The sequence below is a fragment of the Podarcis melisellensis genome (genome assembly GCF_964234715.1).
Source record: "Podarcis melisellensis genome assembly, chromosome: 2".
NCBI classification, from domain to species: domain Eukaryota; kingdom Metazoa; phylum Chordata; class Lepidosauria; order Squamata; family Lacertidae; genus Podarcis; species Podarcis melisellensis.
In genome coordinates, this window is record NC_138529.1 from 66,845,089 (window position 1) to 66,867,952 (window position 22,864).

The following is a 22,864-nucleotide window of genomic DNA, read 5'->3' on the forward strand; positions in this document are numbered from 1 at the left end:
GTTGCGGCGCTCATCTCACTCTATAGGCCGAGGGAGCTGGTGTTTGTCTGCAGACAGTTTTTCCAGGTAATGCGGCCAGTATGGCAAACCAGAGCAGCACACGGAAATGCCGTTTACCTTCCCGCCAGAGCAGTACCTATTTAACTACTTGCACTTGACGTGCTTTTGAACTGCTAGGTTGGCAGGAGCAGGGACCAAGCAAGGGGAGCTCACCCTGTCATGAGGATTCGAACCGCTGACCTTCCAATCGGCAAGCCACCCGTGTCCCACTTAGATGTCATGTAGATGTCATATAGATGACACTAAATCAGCTGACATACACATAGATTCAAAGCTACATTTAATTTAAAGCCAGGGGTGGGCAAGCCTGTATTCTTACCTCATGTGCTGCAGCAGTGTCGAGCGTCCTTTTACAGTAAATGGCGCATAGTATCTAAGGCCAGCCAAGTTATTTTACCTGAGGAGGGAAATCGCACAAGCGCCTTTCTCTCCTCCCTGGCACTAGAGGTGCAGCGACAATAAATTTAATAACCCATAATTTGCTGCTCTTCCTTCCATGACACCCCAAATCAGCTTGCGTGAGGGACTGCCGCCTCTCTATGCCCAAGGGCAGGGCCAGCCTTGTTACTGAGGTCTTATACCGCGCTACGTTAAGTATTTATTACCAAAAAAACCCCCAACAACCCAGGTCATGCGAGTCTAGGTTCCTGTTCCCTCCAAGTCAGGTGTGTGTGTGTATGTCTGCCTGCCTGTCTCTTTCTCTGTCTCTGTCTGCCCGTTCTGCATGCGCGCGCACAAGCAGCAGCCTACCCGCCTCTCCCGGAGCCTGGCTCTGCAAGCGACATCGGCCTCTCCTTTCCTCTAGGGGGCGGGCTAGACGGGGCGGAGCGGTGGCGGCGGCGGAGCTGCTGGGCCGCTGGCTGGCGGGCGGCATGGGGCTGTGAGCCGGCCGGGCAGCGCCCAGGCCCCGCGCCCGCCATGCCAGGCAAAGCCCAGCACTTCCAAGGTCCCCAGGTCAGCTGCTGCACCAAGTACCTGCTCTTCGCCTCCAATGTGCTCTTCTGGGTGGGTGAGCGAGCGGGCGCGCGCGCGGGACGCGGCCCGCCTCGAGGCGTCGGGGGCGCGGTGGGGCGCGCGGTGGGCGGGGGGCTTGCGCCGCCCGCTTCCCGCGGGGGTGCCGAACTAGGAGTGGGGCGTGGGGGTGGGGGAGAGACGGACGGGTCTCCCCTTATTTTCGGCTGCAAGGTCCGGGCCTGGCTCGGGGGTCGCTGGCCTGCCGAGAAGCAGAGGGGGCTCTTCCTCTCCCCTCACCCTCCTTGCGGCGGAAATAATGGAGAGCCGTCTCTCATTTTAAGGGTGCTCCGGTGGAGAATCTGCAGGAAACTGGTACGGGGGTGGTGGTGGGGTGGGAAAGGTTCCTTCTTAGGAGCGCCCTTTCCCTGGGACGAAGACGCTTCCAGCTAGGGATGGTCATTATACCTGGTTTGGTACATGAATGTGCGAAGCTAGACTGTGATCCCTGTAATCCTCTTTCTCTGTCTCTGTATTGTCTGACCGGCAGCATTATACACTTCGGGCAGAGCAGCGGTTTTCCCCACCGCTTACTACCTGAGCTTTTTGTATGCAGAGTATGTGCTCTTCCCAGATTCTTCCTCCTGGTAATGCTCAGCTGTATTTATTGCCAATAGAGTGTCATTCCTTTGCCCCCCACGCAAAAAAAGTTATTCTCTGGCTCAGAAGGTTAGAAGAAATTCTGTGCATGTGTGAACAGTGTGCAGCAAACCAGGTGTCCAAAGTCAGCTGCTTTGAAGGCACGTGTTCCAATGTTCTTTAACTACTTACTGTTGGTGAAACTCCTACTGAGGGCTTCTTGCATTGGTTGGTTGCCCCTCATCCAACTTAACCCCCCCTTTCTTGTTCTCAAGTGTGTTTGTTGGGAAGGGTAGTTCCCTTTGCAAGCTGCCATCCAACAAAACTACGGTTCCCAGGGAGCAATAGGATGATCTGAGTGCACCCAGTGCCATCAGGTCACACGTGCCACCATTGTGAGCTTGACTAGGAAAGAACTTGCATGTAATGCCTTGGTTCTCTTCCATGAGCGGAAAAGCATCTTCCAGTCAAAGAAGGGCTCTTTATGTCATGATGGCCAACATGGATGGCTTTAAAACAGAAGCAGACAAGTTCAGAGAGAATAAGAACTGTCGATAGTAACTACTCAGAACCGCAGTTGGGGAAGAGTTTTGTTGTGCTCAGATGGGCTTCCCGTAAGGATTTGCACAGCCACTGTAAGAACAGGATGCTGGACTTGATAGGCCATTGGTCTGGTCCAAATCTGATGAGCTTTTCCTAGGCGTTCTCTGAGAAATCTTGTAAATACCATGGTCGTTTGAGACAAGGGGAACTTAGCCACCCCTGCTTTCAGCCTCCACTGTTCTTGCTTGCTTCACCACCCTCGGCAAAGGAGGTTGTGCTATGGGAAGGTGCATCCATCTGCTGTTTGGTTGTATCATATGCTTGTGGTTTACCAGTCGCAGCACTGAGACTCCCTGCATCTGTTTGTTTGTGGCTTTTGCCATTGACTGACATAACCCCCAGAAGGCATTGTGGTAAAGATGGGAGTGGCCTGCGATGCTAGACACCAGACTTGCCCTCTGACTCATTTACCACAATATTGTGCTAACAAGTGCATTTTCTATATAAGCCGATATTGTGGGTTTAGTTATGGTAGTGTGTGTCTGATTATGACAATACCTATGTATGCTTGTTGTAAAATTGTTCTTAACAGGGGGAATAGGCCCAGAAGGGAAGCCATTTTGCAGCAGGACTGTTGTTTTTACAGGGAAGTTATCCCAAATCCCAAATACATATCATGGTGGTGCAAGCAAGTTACTCCTTTGGAAATGCAAAAGAACTTTGCTTCCAGCTATAATCTATAATGAGACTTGGGTATGCTTCAGAAGTGACAAAACTCTTACACAGAAAATGCTTCCATACAGGAGACATTGTGAAACTATCCCCAGAATGCGTACACTGCATATACATCATACTGAAGAGCTGCATATGTACACATTCACATGTGATGGTCTACCCCATGGGTAGGCAAACTAAGGCCCAGAGGCTAGATCTGGCCCAATCACCTTCTCAATCTGGCCCACGGACGGTCCAGGAATCAGCGTGTTTTTACATGAGTATAATGTGTGCTTTTATTTAAAATGCATCTCTGGGTTATTTGTGGGGCACAGGAATTCGTTCATCATCCCCCAAAAAAATATAGTCTGGCCCCCCACAAGGTCTGAGGGACAGTGGACTAGTCCCCTACTGAAAATGTTTGCTGACCCCTGGTCTACCCATAGATTGCATTGCCTTCTGTTTTGCCCACAAGACATCTTTACATGTTGTCACATTTGAAGCTGGCTTGTTTTGACCCGCTGTGATTGTTCCAACCTCTACCAGTCACGTTTGGGAGTGAAAATAAACACAGTGTTATTAAGTATGCCTACAGTTTCCAGGGAAGCTGGGATTAGCTAGAGTTGCTTCCCTTACCATATTGCCTGCCCTGATGGGCATTGGACTCCTGCACTTCCTGTACAGTGAATGTTGCTGTTTGTGAAATATTTATTTATTTTAAAAATGTCTCTGGAATAGTACTCTCTGGGCAAGGCCACACGATGCAATTAAAGGTGAAAACCTGCATAAATAATAAAATCACAAAAGCAACTATTAAGTCAAGATTATAGGGTGGAGGAAGAAGTGAACCCAAAATTTCTCCAGATTAAAAATTCCTTCAAGCTTATCTGAAGGGAAAATGGTATTGTCTTGACACGTTTTCTGAAAACCAGTAAGAAGGATGACAGATAAACCTCTTGGGGCAGGGAGTTCTACACTTGGGTACCGCCAGAGAAGATCTAGATCAGGGGTGGGGATCCTTTCAGCCTCCAGGTGTTGCTGAACTACAGTTCTCAGCAGCCCCAGCAAGCACAGCCAATGGTCAGGGATGATGGAAGTTGTGGTCCAGCAACATTTGGATGGCCACAAATTCCGCATTACTGACCTAGATCTTGCAGGTGGCTAGATCTACCTCAGGTGGCTGGGGGCATTCACAACTGATTCTCCTTGGATGATCTATATGTGCAAGGTAGTAGGAAGCATTCCTTCAGATAAGAACACCTGGTTCATGCAACAGCCGGGACTTGTTTCATCCTGTTGAAGGATGAGGGTGAGTCATCTCTGATATTTTGATAAGGCAGACAACCTGACAGAGTGATCCAGAAATGGGCTGTGCAAAGGTACAGATGCTGTTGTTTAGAAATAAGTTTCCTTGGGTTTTGTGAGTGCTTTGCTTATCCAGAGTTTACTTAAATCTTGGTGTGTTTACAAACCTGTAAGTTTGCCAGATACTGAGTTGGGCTGCTGTTCTATCTAGCCCAGTACAGTACTATCTACTGTGACTGGCAATGGCTCTCCAAGGGTGAAATATTTCCCAGCCTTGGTACCTGAGATCCTTTCACCTGGAGAAGCCACGGATTGACTTACTGTTTACAAAGCATGCACTCAGCCACAGAGTTATGCTTTCTTTCCAGGTGTCCTCCAGATGACTCGTTTATTAAGCATTCATCCTGATTTGCTTGCACAAAGCTTATGCGGAGGTTGGATCATACCTTGTTTTTACGGGGCGGTTATACAACAAGGAACGTTCATCTTGATTTGCTTGTGGGTTGTTTACATGTCTTCCTGTGCTTCATTCATCCCCTACGTTTCGGTGCATTTTCCTGCCAACCAACCACAAAGTCCATTTTTTAAATTTCCAAAGTGGATTTGCTCTGCAAGGGACAGCAGCCCTTTAATCCGCTTTAATGGCACAAACCCAAAGTTCCGCTATGCACCTGAATCCCTTTCACAGAATAGTAACCATTTGGAAGCCACATCAGTTAATTCAATTTCTTTTAGTTAATTGACTTTTCTGCTCTTGGCCCCTTCCATTTTGCACTGTGGGTTTTACAGGTCGTTGTGTACCATGGCCAATTCCAGCTCTCTCACGCCATTTCCATGTTTCTGGAATATGACTGCCTGTATACAACAAGGTTAACCAACAGAGTGCTTTTAAATGTTTTGGACTGCAACTTCCATCAGCCCCAGCCAGCATGACCAATGGCCAGGAGTAATGATAGTTGTAATTTAAAAGCATCTGGATGGCATCATGTTGGCTAGCCCTGTTGTATACAAACAGTTCTGTTCCAGAGACTGTGTGGTAGCTTGCATTGTCCATGGTACACAATGACCTCCAAAACCCACAGAGACTAGCTGAAAAGGGGAAAATGCAGTACAGGACACTCTCAACTTACTTCCAGAAATAGTGTGTAAAGCCAAAACTGAGTTCAATGTCAGGTGGGATTGCTTAAGTACTTTTTCCTGGATGCCCGCTCCCTTTCTATTTTTTATTTTTGCCAAGCACGTAAAGCTGAATGGACACATGCTAAAGGCACATAAGCTGCGAGTTACCAGTACTTTTACGTTACCTTCTGTGTGTACACAGCCCTAATCAGTGTCCCCTCTAGGTAGGCTGATGTCTTAACTATCTCCATTATACACTGATAGAATTTTGGTGCTGGCTGCTGCATTTTGGGGGCACACAACGAAATGCCTGGCAAAGTTCCACATGCAATAGCCCCTGGTCCTGAAAACTTTTCTTGGCTTTTCATGAAGTCAGATCAAGGGGTACTCATGCTGGGTCGAAGCAGAGAGCCAAATACTTCAGTGGAATTTTTCTTTGAGTTCCCAGTTGAAGTGCTTATTTTGCATTGGGATATTGTGGGGTGTGTGTAAGCAGCGGGTGTGTGGGTTGGGACTGAGAGCTTTTATTGGCATGACAGGACCTCCCAGCTGTGTATTATGCAAGTTTGATTTGTGTTGCTTCCAGAACCTTGATCTTTTTCTCTAGGAAGGGTTTACTTGTCTATCACAATACCTTGTTTGATCTGTCTCCCACCCCTTTTCCTTCTTCTCTCCAGAAGAAAAAGCATAAAAAACCAGAGAGGGAGGAGAAATCACCATAAATGAGACACAAAGAGGATCACCTGGGTATGAGTATTGCATCAGCAAAAATGGTTCAATAGAGAAGGTTGGCATGGGAGAATCAGATTCACTCCTTACATCAGTTAATGCAGGATTTGGGGAAATTGTATTTCCTCAGACCTTTTTGTCTGCATTAGCTTGCCTGATGGAAATTGAGAGATAAAGATAACTAAAGATGAATGCTTATCCTTTCAGAGTCCTAGTGTATTTGAAACATTTTTGCTCCCCTCTTTAGCCAAAGAAGCTCCCCAAGTGGCTTACAAAAAACTGTGGTAAGACATTTGCTGCCTCAGACTTTAAATCCAAAAGGCAAAACACACAAAGAAAAAGGGGTGGGGAGGGAGGAGGCCTTGGGCACCAGTTCTTAAAGTTATTGTTCTTATAACACAGTTACTTAGTTCTATTTGTGTAGATTTTAGCTGTGTAAGAGAGCAACTGCTCTCTGGAAAAAACCCCACCACTCATCAAATCTGGCAGCTAAGCAGGTAACACGCAGTTCACCCAGGTTTAGCTGTTGGAACTCAGTGGCAGCTGAAATCTGCATTGAGGGCAGGACTTGATGGAGTTGCCCTCCCTTGCTCATGTAATGGTCATGAAAGAAGCCATACTTCATTGTATTATTACCTAGTCCTAGTGGGTGGCAAATCGATCTTCTGAACAGGATTTGTTGCTGGCATCAATCTTTGCTTTGGAGATCTTTAAGCTATAGCATCCATCATCTTAGGTCAGAAGGTGGTAGAAATAGCAAGATTGAAGTGTCTAGGTTGACATTGAGGGATAAGGTTGTCCAAGATTGTAGGGTGAACCATAAGCAGCACCCTGGAAGGCCTTGTGGCTACAGGCCAGGATGCTATTTTTTAACAAGCTAAAGTCATCATTACAGTCATACCTTGGGTTGTCCAACAGAATCCATTCCAGAAGTCCATTCGACTTCTAAAATGTTCGCAAACTAAAGCACGGCTTCCGATTGGCTGATTGGCCCCAGAAACAATGGCAACAGCCAAAACAAACGTTTGGCTTCCAAAAAACATTCACAAACCGGAACACTTGCTTTTGGGTTTGCGGTGTTCAGGAGCCAAAATGTCCGTGTTCCAAGGCATTTGACAACCAAGGTACGACTGTATTGGCTTTTGTGTAGTCAGTAGTGTATTTGCATGAGTCCCAAAGTAGTGACAAATTAGCATTACCAAACCAGGGCAAAGTTTTTACAACAGTGACTTGATTTTCGAAAGTCACTTTGTAATGCTTTTACTGTGCCAAAAATGTGTCAGGAATTGGGCCTTAGCTGAGATGGATCTGAATAGCCCTAGCTTTGCCCAAACTCTGCTTGTCTTTGTCTGAGGCATGCAAAATCATTGAGAGACTTTGGCAGGCCAGATGTGAGGCTGGCTTTAGGCAGAGGGCTGGTTTGGATGTAATGATCACAGCTTAATAAACCATGATTTATTAAGCCAAGAATGAGTTCTCTGCTTCCTCCTCTTTTAGTTCACAGGCTACACTTATCCTGTCCTGATTTGTTAAACATTGAGCCACAGGATATGATCCTAGTTGTTGTGATTAAACCACAGTTTCCCTTTTCACATGCAACAGGAAACTGCAGTTTAAACAAACCATGATAAAAAGGTGAAGTCCTCATGCAGGGTTGGCGGGCTCAGGCATGATGCTTGTTCTTGGCTTAATACACCTTGTTTTATTAAGCCAGAATCTTTCCGTCTGAATGGGCACAAAGTTAAACAGTACTCTGTGTACTGATGTTACTTCTTTTGCATATCATCAACTCCATGTTGGAGCATCCCCGGAGCTCCTGAGCCCCTTGTCTCCCATCAGATAAATTTCCTTTGTGGCACCTACATGCAGCTCCCCACAGACAGTGGGGTAAGCATGCAGCAATTGCCCTAGGAAAGGGGCAGGGCCTTATTTGTGGGCAAGGGGAGAGCTCTGATCAATGCTGCTGCTGTTTCAGGAACGTTCCAACTCCTACCACGGGAACAGAGCAGCCATTGTCTGCACTGTGCCAGGCTTTGAATTGCTCCAGACGCTGTGTCTCCAGCCTTCTGTTTTCGAAAACTGGCAAGCCAGGACCCATATCGGGGGTGGGGATGGCCTGTTAGTGTCAGTGGGACTGGAAAAGTGTGGCAATTCAGTGCGTCCTATCCTGCAGTGGTGTAAAGTTGGCCTTGTAAGATCTCTCTCAGAAAGAGAAGTTGATCCCCTTTATTAAGAGTCTCAATTAGGTGTTAGCTCCAAGGGTGCAGGGCTGGGAGATATTCTAGATCAGGGGTGGGAAACCCTTCTCATCCTCTCATGCACAAAGCATCAGTGGGAGGTCCGAGAAGCAAACATTGGCAGAGCAACTCATGTACATTTTACCTTTATTTGGCTAGACTAGTTTCTACAGGCATTCTACATGCCCCATCTCTATCCTCCATCTGGACAAGCAAGAGGATTTATCAGAGTTCAGGGACACATTCCAGCCAGGCAAAAACCTTCAGGGTGTGAAGTAGGCCCATTGAGGGGTGTGGGCTGAGGGGAGGGAAAGCCAGATAGCGAGACCTAGAAGGCCACATTCAACCCTGAGCCCTGAGGTTCCCCATCCCTGGCCTAGATGTCTCATTCAGAGTGGGCCTCCTCTTAGCTGGGGAGATGGCGGTCTTGGGATTGAGGCACACAGGAAGTAGCTGCTGCTCCATAACAAATTCATGGAGGAGAAGGCTATCAATGGCTACTAGCCACAAGGGCTATATTCTGCCCCCTCTGTCAGAGGTAGGAGGCCTCTAAATACCATTTGCTGGACCACAGTAGTGGGAAGAGGGCTGTTGCCTTTATGTCCTGCTTATGAGATTCCTGAATTTGATTGGTGAATGTGAGGACAAAGATGATGGACAGATGGCCTTTCGTCTCATCCAGAAGGCCTGTTCTTAATTGTGTGAATTTTGTGCCCTCCAATTGCTTAATAGGCACAGCAATTGCTTTCTTGCTGTGTGTTCTGAATGGGTACCTAATGCTGTAATATATCCATCAGATATCCGGATCCAAGGATATAACAATGGCCGCAGTTTAGATTTGTAAAAATGTACATCCTGGGCTCCATGTTTGGAAATACTCAAGGAAGCATGTGGTGCCCCTGTCTTCCTCTGTTACATTCTGAAGTTTGGGAAATCAAAAAGTCATTTTGGAAAAAGGATCTTTAAAAAACAAAACAAAAGCGGAGGATGTTTTGAGCTTAGCTTCTCTCACTCAAAGTTCCAGTCTGCTAGTCATGACCTCCATACCTCTTCCCTTTTGTTCCTGACTCACCCTTCCCCTGTCTCAAGATGCGGCAGTGAGATGAAATGAAACCTAATTCCTTACCCAAAACCACAAATCAACTGCTGTCCTAAACGCCCACTAGGGAGTAAATCCCTCTGGACAAAGTGAGGCTTACTTTAGAATAAAGATGCATAGGGTTGTGTTGTCAATTATGCAATGGAAATAAAAATGCTGAGTGTGTGTGAGAGGGAATATGAAATGTTTCCACTTTCAAAATTTAGGTTTTTAGAATTTTTTTCCAGGCAGGATATAGGCTGATTGTTAGGTTCTGGGGATCTGATTGTTAGGTTCTGGGGCTCGGATCAGAAGAGGATACACACTGTTTTGGTCCTGCTGATCCTCTAACCAAAGTCCACTGAAAGGCACTATCACTCCTAGGGATGGATTCAGTTAAGTTCACGCACCCGTAGGAGCCAGCACAGCAGAGTCCTGCTAGTGCAACGGGACTTCCTCCTTGCACTTCCACCCCACCCGCCATTGGCTCTGGAGAACCACCAGAACAGCACAAAGCAGGAGGAGAGGGGGAATCGTTCTGTCAGGCAAGCTGAGATGCTTGCGCTGGTGGAACAATTAGAAGAGCACAACGCTGAATTCTTCCCGCAGTCTCAATCATGCTGCCATGCCTGGGAAATACCATGCATTGCTAATGAGTTGCAGGTGGCTGCAGTGCTTAGAAGTGGGCATGCATTGGGGAGTAGGTGCTGGAAAGACTGGAGGTCCCGTTGGTGGGATGGTGTGCAGTTCCTTGGCAACATCTTCACCTAGTCTGGTCCTCACTGATCCCCTGCATCTAGGGGAACTTGAACATACCTTGTCAAGTCTTAAGGTAAAGGTAAAGGGACCCCTGACCATTAGATCCAGTCGTGGCCGACTCTGGGGTTGTGGCGCTCATCTCGCTTTACAGGCCGAGGGAGCCGGTGTACAGCTTCCGGGTCATGTGGCCAGCATGACTAAGCCGCTTCTGGCAAACCAGAACAGCACACGGAAACGCCGTTTACCTTCCCACTGGAGCAGTACCTATTTATCTACTTGCACTTTGACATGCTTTCGAACTGCTAGGTTGGCAGGAGGAGGGACCGAGCAACGGGAGCTCACCCCGTCACGGGGATTCAAACCGCCGACCTTCTGATCGGCTAGTCCTAGGCTCTGTGGTTTAACCCACAGCGCCACCCTAAAAGCTTCAAGCCGTGTGGAAGATGATAGAAGATGAATACTTCTTTATGTTATTTCTCAGCAGTTTGTGCAGTACTTGGGAGATTGCTGTGTGTTTTGCATGGGAGGCAAATGGTGAAGTGCATCCTAGTAGACTTATTACCCACTGCCTGGTGCGACATCTTTAGGAGAAGAAAAGGCTAAGGAGTAAGCCCTACACAAATCCAGAATGGGGTCCCTAAAGTGGTTGGATGGCTCCTTGTACACTTCTTTCCGGCAACTCCTGCAGCCAAGCTGGTACCAAATGTATTGCTCTGCTTTTCTTTGGACCGCATCAGCAAGGCCAAGAGGCGGGTCTTGTCATCTGGGCAGTCCAGGACCTCCATACACACTGCCCAAGGGAGGCCACTTCAGTGCTGCTAATGCAGCAGGAAGCAGCCATTACGAGTTACTGGTCTCTGCAGCTGCAGCAGGCACTGTAATTCTCCAGTGGTTTATCTTCATCCCCAGAGACGCACTCCATTGTCTCTCAAGACAGATGGATGTCAACAACGCAACAGATTTGGTGCAAAGATTCCTGTAATGTGTGTAGGGTGTGCTCCTCCTCCTTGCTGTGTTCTCCATAACACTGTGCTCTTTCCTCTTTTTCAGTTGCTGGGGGCTGCCTTCCTGGCCATTGGCCTGTGGGCCTGGGCAGAAAAGGTAAGTGTGGCTGCCGCCTTGGACCATAGTAATGATGAATTTTCTGGCTGGTGCTTTTTAATGTTTTCACTGGCGTTCAGGATTATAGATGGCTCTAGTACTCTTAGCCGTGGCGTTCGGTTCCTGAAATGAACATGCCTGTAAACTAGCCCAGGTTCTGCAAGTAAGTAGCTTATCCCCTCTGACTAGGTGAAGAGGACAAGTGATTGCTGGCCTCTGCCTCTGAGCGCTTTGTGGCACATAGCTGTGCTGCCAGCTCTTGACAAGTGAGCTGAGGTAACCAATCATTTTCTTCCAGCCGGCAAGGATACTCTAGTTCACCAGTGAGCGACGTTTGTTAGAAACACCAAGGAAGGGATTCAACATTGCAATTTCTCTGATGCTTCTGTCAGCACAAGCATTTCTGCTTGCTGGGTGAAATTATCTCCCCTCTCTTCCATGCAGTGTTCTGGGGATCCTGACCCTCCAGAGTGGATCTGGGGGAGGTGAAGGTGGCGGGGGGGGGGGCAGAAACCCTATTGCACTCTTGTAACCCCTTGCTCTGACTTCTGCTAGCATGCCAGGCTAGTTGGATCCAGGCCCCAGATCCTCTATTTCAGTTTATTAAGGACTCAGTGTTGGAATGAAAATACAGACTTGTGCAATGATCTTAAAACACACTTCTGGATGTAGGTTTCATAGGATCATAGAACTGTAGAGTTGGAAGGTATTTCTAGGTTCATCTAGTTCAACTCCCTACAATGCAGGAATCTTTCTCCTAACATGGGGCTTGAATCCTTTTGAAATAAGTGTTCCTGTTTTCCAGGTAAAATGGGTGGTATTCAGCCACGTTTTACTAAAAGTAGGCCCACTGAAATTAATGAACATTACTAAGTTGCGCCTATAAATTTCAGGAGGTTGACGGAGTAAAACTTAGTTGAATACCATCCAGTGGGAGGAATTCACCATAGAGCTATGGCAGTCATTCTGCAGGGTCTCTCAACACCCCCTTGAGCCTTTTTTGGGGGGGGTAGGGTGGGGTAGGGGTAAAGCCCCAAAGCACTAGAAGGAGCGCTTGTGCTGGCTTCCACTAACGAGACTTGTTAGTTGCATCCTGCCCAGTATCTTTGTGGTGCCAGCTTATACATCAAGTTGAATTTCCAAGTTTCAAGTCCTTATCAGGTATACAGCAGGCCTATGTGCAAACTGAGGACTTCAATACCAGGTGACAGGTTGCATGTTTGAAATGAGCTGTCTGTCAGAGTTTATGACCACAGATGGGCCTTTCATATGACATGACATCGCCTCAAATACGGTGCTTTTCAGTTGAGTAGGCTCAGGCTGCCCACTCTTGAAAAATCAAGGGATGTGCCTGCATGTGTTTACTAGTCCTTTGTGAAGGTGGTCGATTTAGGGTACATTGCAGCAATGCCTACTTCCATTCTTAACCCTGGTCCCTTGTGTTACAAGCTGTTTTACCCATGTACAGCAGAGCTCCCACTCCGAAACATCACTTCTATTGTACTTGGCTCTGCAGGATAACTCCCCTGGGATTTACAGCAAATCCCTTCCTCTCCCTAGAGTCACTGCACATTTATACTGAGAGCCTCGTTTTCTTCCCACCTCCCCTTCTAACCCCAGTAAACCATCCTAAACAGAATGCGTGGTGTCCTATCAATAAAGAAGAAATCTTGAGTCCTGTGACTTGTGAATTTCAGGTCCTAATGCTCAAGGAAGGACGCTGCTGTTCCTTGCAGTGCTGGGAAAGGGTTGTGGGTAGCGGGTTCTGTATCCCAGTGGTGGCTGACCTTTTTTTTCTTTTTGGTTCAATGGCCACATTTACCCTTGGCCAATCCAGTGGTGGAGGTGACCAGAACAGGGTTGGCCACTCCCTCTCTCACACACACTTTCACATGCACACTCACATGCGGGAGACCGAGAGGCACATAGTGTCCCTCCTTAGCTTATCCAGGCAGAGCAGCTGAAGAGGAGGGTTTACTGCCCTGTACTGTGTCCTCTTCAATCCCCCTGTTTTTTACTTCTGCCACCCAAATTGGCCACATCAGCCCCTTGAACTGGGGGTTAGCTGCTTCTCCTGTATCCCAAAGATGTAGCACCCTTTGAGCCTAGTTTAGACATAATTAGTAAACCATGGTTTGTTGTTACATCTAAGCAGGGACTCATGTCTCTTGTATCCAGTGGCTTTTGGGAAGCGCCAGCTCCTCTGAATCTAAATAATGGACACGAGAACGTAAGAATTCTTTTGATGCATCAAGCCAAGGGTCCATCTAGCCCAGTAGCATCCTATTTCCTTCTGGGAGGTGCTTCTGGGAGCTCCCCAGCCTTCAGCTGTTGTCCTTAGCACCTGCTGTTCAGAGGTATGCTGCTGCTGTCCATGGAGGCTCCATTTGTCTATAAGAACTAATATCCAACACTACGCTTATCTCCCATGAATCTGTCTAATCGTTTTAATGCTGTCTCAGCAAGTCGTTGCCACACACCCTAACCCTGTTGCTGTCCTTGGCCTGCAAGGTAGCTTCCATATAAGCCACAGGAGTAGCAGTGTTGGTGCATTACCACTAATATTACTATAAATTGCAATAAAACTCCTATTCCGTGTGTGTCCATGGTGATGCGCTCCCTTGGAAACAGACTCCTGTCTTCCCCTGCTCTGCTCTTGGAACATGGCAAGACAAGAGATGGTCTCCTTTCTGCTACCTACTCCTCCATCTTCTCAGAGAGTATTTAGCTCTTCAGAGCAGGTACCACACCTGCCTTTCTCAACCTGGTGCCCCCTGCAGCTGTGATGGCTGGGGGTGCTGGGAGCTGGAGTCTGAAAGCATCCTGAGCTCACTGCATTGGGGAAGGCTGTGTTACATGATTCACAAAAGTGGGCTTAAATCAGCCAGTTCCTTCCTGAGATTAGTCTCTCTCCCCACTCCTACTGTTTGACCCCAAAGGGGCAGTTTACTGCGCACAGCTCGTATTTTTTTAAAGCCTCAATAACATAACAGGTAGTTTGACCTTCACTCTGTTACGGTTATTACTGCTAGTAGTTAACCAGTGAGTCATTTGCTGTAATAACTGTTGTGATTTACATGATCGTAGCATTAAAAGTGTTACACACCAGTGCTGTGAACTTGGGAGTCATCCATCCCTTCTCCCCCCCAGGGCGTGCTTTCCAACCTGTCGTCCATCACAGACCTGGGTGGCTTTGACCCTGTCTGGCTCTTCCTTGTGGTCGGAGGGGTGATGTTCGTCCTGGGGTTTGCTGGCTGCATTGGAGCCTTGAGGGAAAACACTTTCCTGCTCAAATTTGTAAGTCTTTGGGTCTTCCTGCTTTCCCATTCTGGGTGGTGGGAGCTGAATAATGTGAGCTGGGCGCCTCTTGCTCAGATCTCAGCTTGGCAAAATGCAGCGCATCAACACCTAGGAGTGGGGTACTTTCTGTCTCAGCCTCCTTGGGCCTTAGGAACTACTGCTGGAGCCTGGAGGGAGGCTGAGTGCAGGCATTGCTGCACAAGGAGGGCCAACTGCAATCAAGGGTTTCCCTAGATAGTACAAGGAAGATCCAAGGGCAAGCTGGGGAAGGAACACTTGGAATGGAAGGACTGAGCAGGGAGCCAACATTTTTTGGGTGGGCTGTGGAGGTTAGAATGAGAAGTATGGTTGGGAATGAAACTGGAGTACATGCATTCAGTTCCTAGTGCTGCTGCTGCATTTTAACCTCTGTTACCTTCCTTTGGGGGAAATATCGTAATAACACCTTGATTTCCTTCTACTTCAGAAGTTTCAGAGGAAGTGGGAAGCACTAGTATTGAGTATTAGCACAGCATTTTTAGGTTTTTGATATCTTAAAGGTCAAGTTAAAGGGACCCCTGACCATTAGGTCCAGTAGTGGCTGACTCTGGGGTTGCGGGGCTCTTTTCGCTTTCTTGGCCGAGGGAGCCAGCGTACAGCTTCCGAGTCATGTGGCCAGCATGACTAAGCCGCTTCTGGCGAACCAGAGCAGCGCACGGAAACACCGTTTACCTTCCCGCTGGAGCGGTACCTATTTATCTACTTGCACTTTGACGTGCTTTTGAACTGCTAGGTGGGCAGGAGCAGAGACCGAGCAACGGGAGCTCACCCCATCACGGGGATTTGAACCGCCAACCTCCTGATCGGCAAGTCCTAGGCTCTGTGGTTTAACCCACAGCACCACCCGCGTCCCTTTTGATATCTTAGTGTGATTTAAGAGACACTTACTGTCTTTCTTACTCTTCTGTATTTATCATCTGCCTTAACAAACAAGTTCTCGGGGCAGCTTACTTCCCCTGTGAGATGTGACTATCTGATAAATGTGAGGGCGATCCTTATCCTGCAGCCATGCGCTGCCTGGACATCCCCAGGATTCCCCTGCCTTACTCTCTGACCTGTCTCTGCTTTGCCCTCAGTTCTCTGTGTTCCTGGGGCTCATTTTTTTCCTGGAGCTGACGGCTGGTGTCCTGGCCTTCATCTTCAAGGACTGGATCAAAGATCAGCTCAATTTCTTCATCAACAATAACGTCAAGGCCTACCGTGATGACATCGACCTGCAGAACCTCATAGACTTTGCTCAGGAATATGTGAGTCGTATGATTGCCCTGAGCGATCTGTTTGTTCTAGGGCTGGTGGAGTGTGAGGCGCCGTGGTATAGAAAGACCCTGCTTGTGCACATGATAGTTTGTGAAGCCATTCTGGCCACTTGTGGAGATTCCAGTGCTGCTGGTTGGCCTCTTCTTTCTCCCCAAAGTTGTATTTTCTGCAGTCAGAAAAGAGATGGAAGAAACATAGGGAAAATGAAGGAGAACTGTGATGTGATGACAGTGTTAACATAGATACCTATGACAAGTGAGTGAGCAATGCATGGTGTTTCCAGATTAATAGGTACCCAGTGTAAAAGCATCCTCTGCACCCCATGGGATTAGAGTGGTAATGGTTACCAAGCACACACCAGAGCTGACTCTGCCATCTGGTGGCAGCTGATGAAGCTGCAGGGTTGCAGAAATGCTTCCTGCAGCCTGTATCTGAAAGTGACAGGGACTCTGTGCTGTCTTCCATGAAAGGCCTCTATCTATATAGCTGGGGTTGGAAACGTCCTGCCCGTGGGCCTAATGAGATCAGCTAGGTCTCCCAATTTGGCCTGCTACACCATTTTGCCCAAGCCAAGCCTAGGTTCCCTACAGCTGACCTCGTGTACAGAGCATGTAAAGATGCAGCTGGGCCCAAGGAGGTTTGCAAGCGCTGCAAAGCCCTGTGCACAGTGCTATGTTTAGACTTATAAAGTGCAGTACACAGACCTGTGCAAGCCCTGCTGATCAGCTGATCGTAAACATGGGCAAAAGCAGGTCACATGACACCATTGGGATATCAGGTGATTGGCAGGTGTACAGTCCTACCCACCTTTCAAATTTGGAGTGCTGGGATGCAGAAGATAAGGATTCAGCCCATGGGTCAGATCCATTTCCCCACTCCTGCTGTGTAATATTTTGCCCGCAACAGGTCCTTCCTTTTGACCATATCTGTCCCTTTTGTCCATTTTTGTTCCTTACCCATCTGATGCTCTTTAGATGTTGATGGACTCCAACTCCCATTGACCCCAGCCAGCATGGCCAAGTGGCCAAGAATGGCTGTAGCTGTAGTCCAAAACATATGGAGGGCACCCATTTGAGGAAGGCAGCATTGGTGTTTCTGTTTGTAATTGGTTGCTGGACACTTAACACTGATTAAAACTGTCTCCCTGTACAGTGGTCTTGCTGTGGGGCTCATGGCCCTAATGACTGGAACCTCAACATTTATTTCAACTGCACTGACTCCAACCCCAGCAGGGAGCGCTGTGGGGTGCCCTTCTCCTGCTGTGTCAAGGACCCTGCGGTAAGGAGCTAAAAGGAGAAGGGTGGTGAATAGGCCTTAAACCTCAGGAACAAGGGGCTACAGCAGCGTTTCCCAACCTTGGGTTTACAGCTGTTTTTGGACTACAACTCCCATCATCCCTAGCTAGGAAGACCAGTGGTCAGGGATGATGGGAATTGAGGTCCAAAAACTGCCAAAGACCAAAGGTTGGGAAACACTGGTCTACAGGATAGGGTGAATTCTTTGCTGCTCATTCGCTCCAGACCTATGGAGAGCTGAGATGTTAATAGAGCAATTGCTCAAGTGTATGAATCATTGCCTAATGGCAGAGATGAGGAACCTGTGACCTTTGAGATGTTGTTGGACTCCCATCAGTTCCTACTTTTGGCTATGCTAGCTGGGGCTGATGGGAGCTGGAGTCCAAGAACATTTGCACCTAGTGTACATAGGAGGCCAGGTTAAAAATACAATGATCTGGACAGGCACAACTTTCTGTTTCATGAGCTATATTGGGTTGGGTTGGGGGGGGTAGCTGGCAGAACCAAGGGCTGTAGCTGAGGTATTTGGGAAGGTGTGTCATGCAAAGCCAAGTGTTGGAGAGATTTAGGGGGCTAAGTAGTGAGACCTTTCTCGGGGAAGTGGTTAGAGAGCTTCCCAGTATAGTTTGATTAGCTTTGGGTCTGTTGTTTCCACAGGAGGATGTTCTCAACACGCAGTGTGGCTATGATGTCCGCCTTAAACTGGTGAGAGCTGGGTTGGTATGTCTGGGCCCTGGGTGGGAGGAGCCAGGCAGATGTGCTTCCTAGAAGGCACATCATGGGACCAGGCACAACTGGCAATGGAACCAGTTAGCATTCTGGGTTAAGTGCAGAAATAATAAAGCAAGGGGTGGGCCTGTGCATGTTCTAAATGGGGGATTGTAGAAGTGAGACCAAGTGGCTAGGTTGGGGTGGGCTGGGACTAGTGGCCACAGAGCAAATATTATTTTTGCCACTGGGCACAGAGGATTGTAGCATTTCGGCTGAAGTGGTTCCCTCGTCTCTGGGCAGAAGATGGTTCTATGCATCCCTCCTCACAGAGCCATTCACCTGCTTGCCTTTGCCTTCTCTGCAGGAGCTGGAGCAGCAGAGCTTCATTCATACCAAAGGATGTGCTGGCCAGTTTGAGAAATGGCTCCAGGACAATCTCATTGTGGTAGCCGGGACTTTTGTGGGCGTTGCGCTGCTCCAGGTATATAAGCTGCTGCTGCAGCTGTGAAGCTGAGGTGGTGGTTGTTTTTGCAGTGCCTCTGAACTCCATATTGTAAACCAATAACCTGCAAAAAAGGCATCCCAAACCCAAGCCCATCCAAGCCTTGTTCAGATACTTAAATTCACATGTTCTCTATTGTGCAAAGGGGCAGGGCAGGCAGGCATGCGCTTGTTAGCTCTGCCCCCTCTGTCGCATCCCCATTGCCAGCCCCTTCGTCTTCCAAACATTGGAAGGCAAATGTCTGCAGTGGGGATCCTGCTCTCACTCCACCTCGAACTGCCTTTTCTCTCCTCTGTGCCTGCCTCTCATTCTATTTGCCATTGTACTTCAAAGGCAAAACTGCCCAAGACTTCCCCCTCGCCCCTGTGAGTGGCCGTAATAATACTGAGTTGAGAGCTGTGAAAAGATGGAATCAATATCCTTCCTGGTGGTCCCAGCTTTGTATAGTGCTTGTGTGCATGTACATAAGTGCTTCTCATTATTTTTAACGTGCATCATCCTCAACCTTGTATTTCAGATCTTTGGTATCTGCATGGCACAGAACCTTGTGAGCGACATCAATGCCGTGAAAGCCAACTGGTGACACCAGAGCAAGGCCTGTGCCGCCTTTCCCAGGCCCGCAGTGCCCTCTGCAGGACTGAAGCCACAATCCTAGCCACAGCCACAGGATGCCGCTGTGCCATTAACCAGCTGTTTTTGTGTGGGTAGCCAGCGCTACCAGTATTAATGGCTCCCCGGCGCCCTTCCATATCGTCCTCTTCCTGGTTGGGGTGCACATGGCGTATGAGCTGCGAGTGGCCAATGTAAATAGTATTTATTATAGGACATTCTGGACAGGACTCCTTCCACCGCTACCCTCACTGCAATATTTGTGGAGCCAGGCAGCCTGTTGCACCTGCAGGCCAGAGACTCTGAAGGCCAAATGACACAGGGAGCTCTGGGGCTGATTGGTGCCACAGGAACCCCAGGCGGATAAGGCACAGCCCCTGCGGCTTCTCGTTGGGAAGCTGGTTGGAACCACCATCTTGTTTCTGCTGCCTGGTGCAGCCCTGACATTTGTACCCTCCCTTAAGCCTCTACTTCTGGGAGGGGACGTCTGTGGCTCATCTGACATTGTTGGACTCTAGCTCCCATCGGCCCTAGGTGGTGGGCAAGGAATGATGGGAGTTGTAGTCCTGCAATAGCAGGAGTGCCATGGGATCCTCATCCCTGCTGTACTTGAATTTTCTGTGCTCCCCTCTCTCTCCATCTGCTCAGGTCTCCTCTCTGTCGGGGGATTGGATTAGGAAGACACGAGGTTATGTACCCTGCTCTCCCTCTCCCAATTGCAAACCAATATGACTGTTGGCTTATGTGGGTCACACTGTTGGTCTCTGCCCCCCCCCTCTCTTAGGATCAGAATCCAGCCCAAAGTATTAAGCATAGGACAAGACCCGCTGCCGCATCCCCTTTCCCATCACAACTCAGCCCTACCTGCTTTGTTTTCCAAAGGGTCTTCAGAGGCCCCGTTTTGACAGCTATGCACACACAGGCAAAGCTGGACATGGGTTCAGCTGCTTCCCCCAAGATAGAGAGCCAATCTGTACAAAAGCTGTGTTGGGTTTAAAAGACTGGAACACGGCTAACACCTGCTCTGGCACAAAGAGTAAGACTCCCTTGTGTATCAGAGAGAGAGAGAAACTACATGTTTCTTTATCTCCAGACTTAGCTGGATTCACTTGTGTAAGAAATATGCAAACCTTTGTATGCAATTCCATCTCCTTTCATGTATTTGTCTGTGGGACCCACAGGGAGCACTCCTGGCTAAGCTGAACAAAGTTTTGGCCTTGCCTGCACCTCGTGCTCTGTCCGCCCCACAAGCCCTGCAGGACCCCCACCCCCAGTGCTTCTTTGGGGGCTGGCTGGTGGCACTTCTGAGAGGGCACATGGTCGGGAAGGTGCATTTTGTTCTGCGCTTGGATTTACTGTCATTTTCTTGCTCTCTTTCGGTTGGCATTCTTCCCTAATCCCCCTGGACTCTGCTGCTAACAGGACTGATCCGACCGTCTGGGATTTTGCTGTACCCAATAATAAAGCAACCCCTGCCAAATGATTGTTATGCTCATTTTACTCTAACCCCCACCCCCAAAAAACAGGGTGGTCTTTGTGCTTAAGCAGTGATTTCTCTGCTGTTTTTAGGAGCATATAAAGCTGCCTTATAATGAACCAGACCTTTGGTCCAACTAGCTCAGTATAGTCTACAGTATAGTCCCAAACTTGGGTCTCTGGCTGTTTTTGGACTACAGTTCCCATCATACCTGACCACTGAGTCCTGGTAGCTAGGGATGATGGGAGTTGTAGTTCCAAAAACAGCCCAAGGCCCAAGTTTTGAAAACTGGTCTACATCGACTGGCAGTGGTTCCCCAGGGTTTCACGCAGGATCCACTCCCAGCCCTATCTGGTGATGCCGGGGATCGAACCTGTGAAAGCAGGTGCCCTACCACTGAATTGTGGCCCTTCTCGATTTGTTGTGCTCTTGGCAAGGTTTCCCTGCTGTGTGAAGTGGGTGGCAGTGTCTCCTTGTCTTCCTCTCTACAGAAGACCTGGTGCTTTTTTCAGTTGCAGTGTCAGCTTCTCTCCACATGGGGGTGCTCCTGGCTAGCTTTCCCCCAACAATTACAAACACCACAATAGCTCTTGTGCTTATTGCTTGCGGCATAGGCAAATGTATGCTTTATGCAAAAGTTGGGGGGGGGGGGAAGAGGGAGGTGCTGGTGGAAGCCTGATGCTCAGGCGGTTGCTGCCTGCTAGGGGTTTCCTGGTTACTGTCACCTTTGGCAGTGACAGTGGAACGGAAGGTTAGCAACACTAAGAGAGAATTTGCAGAGCTCAGTTAAAACAAGGGTGAAGCACTAAAACTGCTAGCACATTTGCAAAGCTAAACTGGTTTCAAATTGGATGGGGGGCCACGTGTGGAGATTCCTGCATTGCAGGGGGTTGGGCTAGATGACCCTCAGGGTCCCTTCTGACTCTACAGTTCTGAGAGTCTATGCATGATTATGTACTTCTCAGTAGCATCACACCCCCCCACGCACCCAGCCCTCTGAAAAAAGGGAGAAAGCTATTATGAAGCTGTCAGCGTTTATGAAAAGGAAAACTAACTACTGCATATGCAAAAGCTACAACCTATCCATCTTAATCTAGGGGGAAAGGATAACTTGCTAAGCAGATTTACTTTCAACTCAGAAAGTCTACGGCATGCTTGACTGTTTCAACACTTCTAAGGCATAGTAATACAAATATGCTTCTAGTCAAACTACAGGCTGCCATGTCAGATCACATCCGACTGCTCTTTCTACTTAGGATTTCTCACTCCATTCATTTGCATCTTGCTGCTTTTTCCAGTTTATTCCTTCCGCACTTGGTTATTTATGCTCTTTTCAGGTGAACTCTTACTCATTCCCTTATCTCCTTCAGCCCTGCTGCCAGTTGTACTCGGTTTTGCAATGCGGGATTCTCATCTGCAGTTATTTGGTGGCCCAAATAGGCAGGGGATTAAAATAAATTAATAAACCCACTTCTGCTGATGAACTGTTTTGGGGGTGCATCTTTGTTTGGTACAGACTCTTCCTTCTCAGTAAAGTTTTTCTACATGCATGTCTTTATCAACCACCCACCCATATTTTTTTTAAAGCCTTCTGTAGTAGCTTATATTGTGCAGCACTCACTTTATACTGTGGCATCTGCAGTTGTTCTTTATATCTGAAAAGTTTTAAACTGGAGATTGGTTTGGTTGTCCTCTGTCCTATCTGCTGCTGCCCTATCTCATTCTGCTTAAAGGAGAACAGTGTGCAGTGACAACTTGTATATTTGTCCATAGACACGAGATAAGCTAAGTAATAGCAGATGACAATTGCATGCTCCTGCTTTTACAGTCAATGTTGTAAGCCACTCAGAGATCTTTTTAGTTGTCAGATGGCCTATTATTTTATGTACATAAAATAATACGAACCCCAGCAGGCTGCAAGGATATTTTAAGGCAACCTTCCCTAATCTGGTGTCTTTCAGATGTTTTGGACTATATCTCCCATCAGCCTCAGCCAGCATGGGGGACAGCTGATGAAATTTAGTTGAAAATTAAATTCTAGAACGATAGCTGTGTTAGTCTGTAGCAGGACCAGAGTGTTGTGGCACCTTAAAGACAAAAGCTGCTATCCTGCCCTGTTTCCCAAGGGAAAGTGCTGCTGAACTCAATGGGGCTTGCTTTTGAGTATGTAGAGCCTACTATTGTAGGCTGGAATTAACTTCATCAGATGCCTTATCCTTTTATACATCCAGGTGTATAAGAGAAAAAGCACACTTACAATGAAATGTAAAATACATGCTAATAATTCACGTAAAGCTTTAAAATATGCAAAATAAGCATTCACCTTTCACAACAGCAGTAATTGATGGGACATTGTCAAGTATGTAATGGGTAGTTTGCTATCGATAATTCTGAGCTCAGAGAGCAACCTTCACCTCCCCCACCCCTCCAAAAATCTGA

At 47.9% G+C, this 22,864-nt stretch overlaps 1 protein-coding gene across 2 annotated transcripts; it reads left to right on the forward strand.

Moving 5' to 3' along the window:
* Positions 1-899: 899 nt before the first annotated feature.
* TSPAN17 (tetraspanin 17) lies at positions 900-20,428 on the forward strand. Of its 2 annotated transcripts, none has more exons than XM_081901135.1 (8): positions 900-1,065; positions 11,185-11,235; positions 14,386-14,532; positions 15,651-15,821; positions 16,984-17,109; positions 17,784-17,831; positions 18,202-18,318; positions 18,857-20,428. In XM_081901135.1, the coding sequence occupies exons 1-8, from the start codon at positions 979-981 to the stop codon at positions 18,920-18,922; spliced, it is 813 nt and encodes a 270-aa protein (XP_081757261.1). In that variant the 5' UTR covers positions 900-978; the 3' UTR covers positions 18,923-20,428. The 2 variants fall into 2 exon arrangements, with proteins under 2 accessions (XP_081757261.1, XP_081757262.1); XM_081901136.1 differs by having other exon boundaries at positions 900-1,014.
* Positions 20,429-22,864: the final 2,436 nt, after the last annotated feature.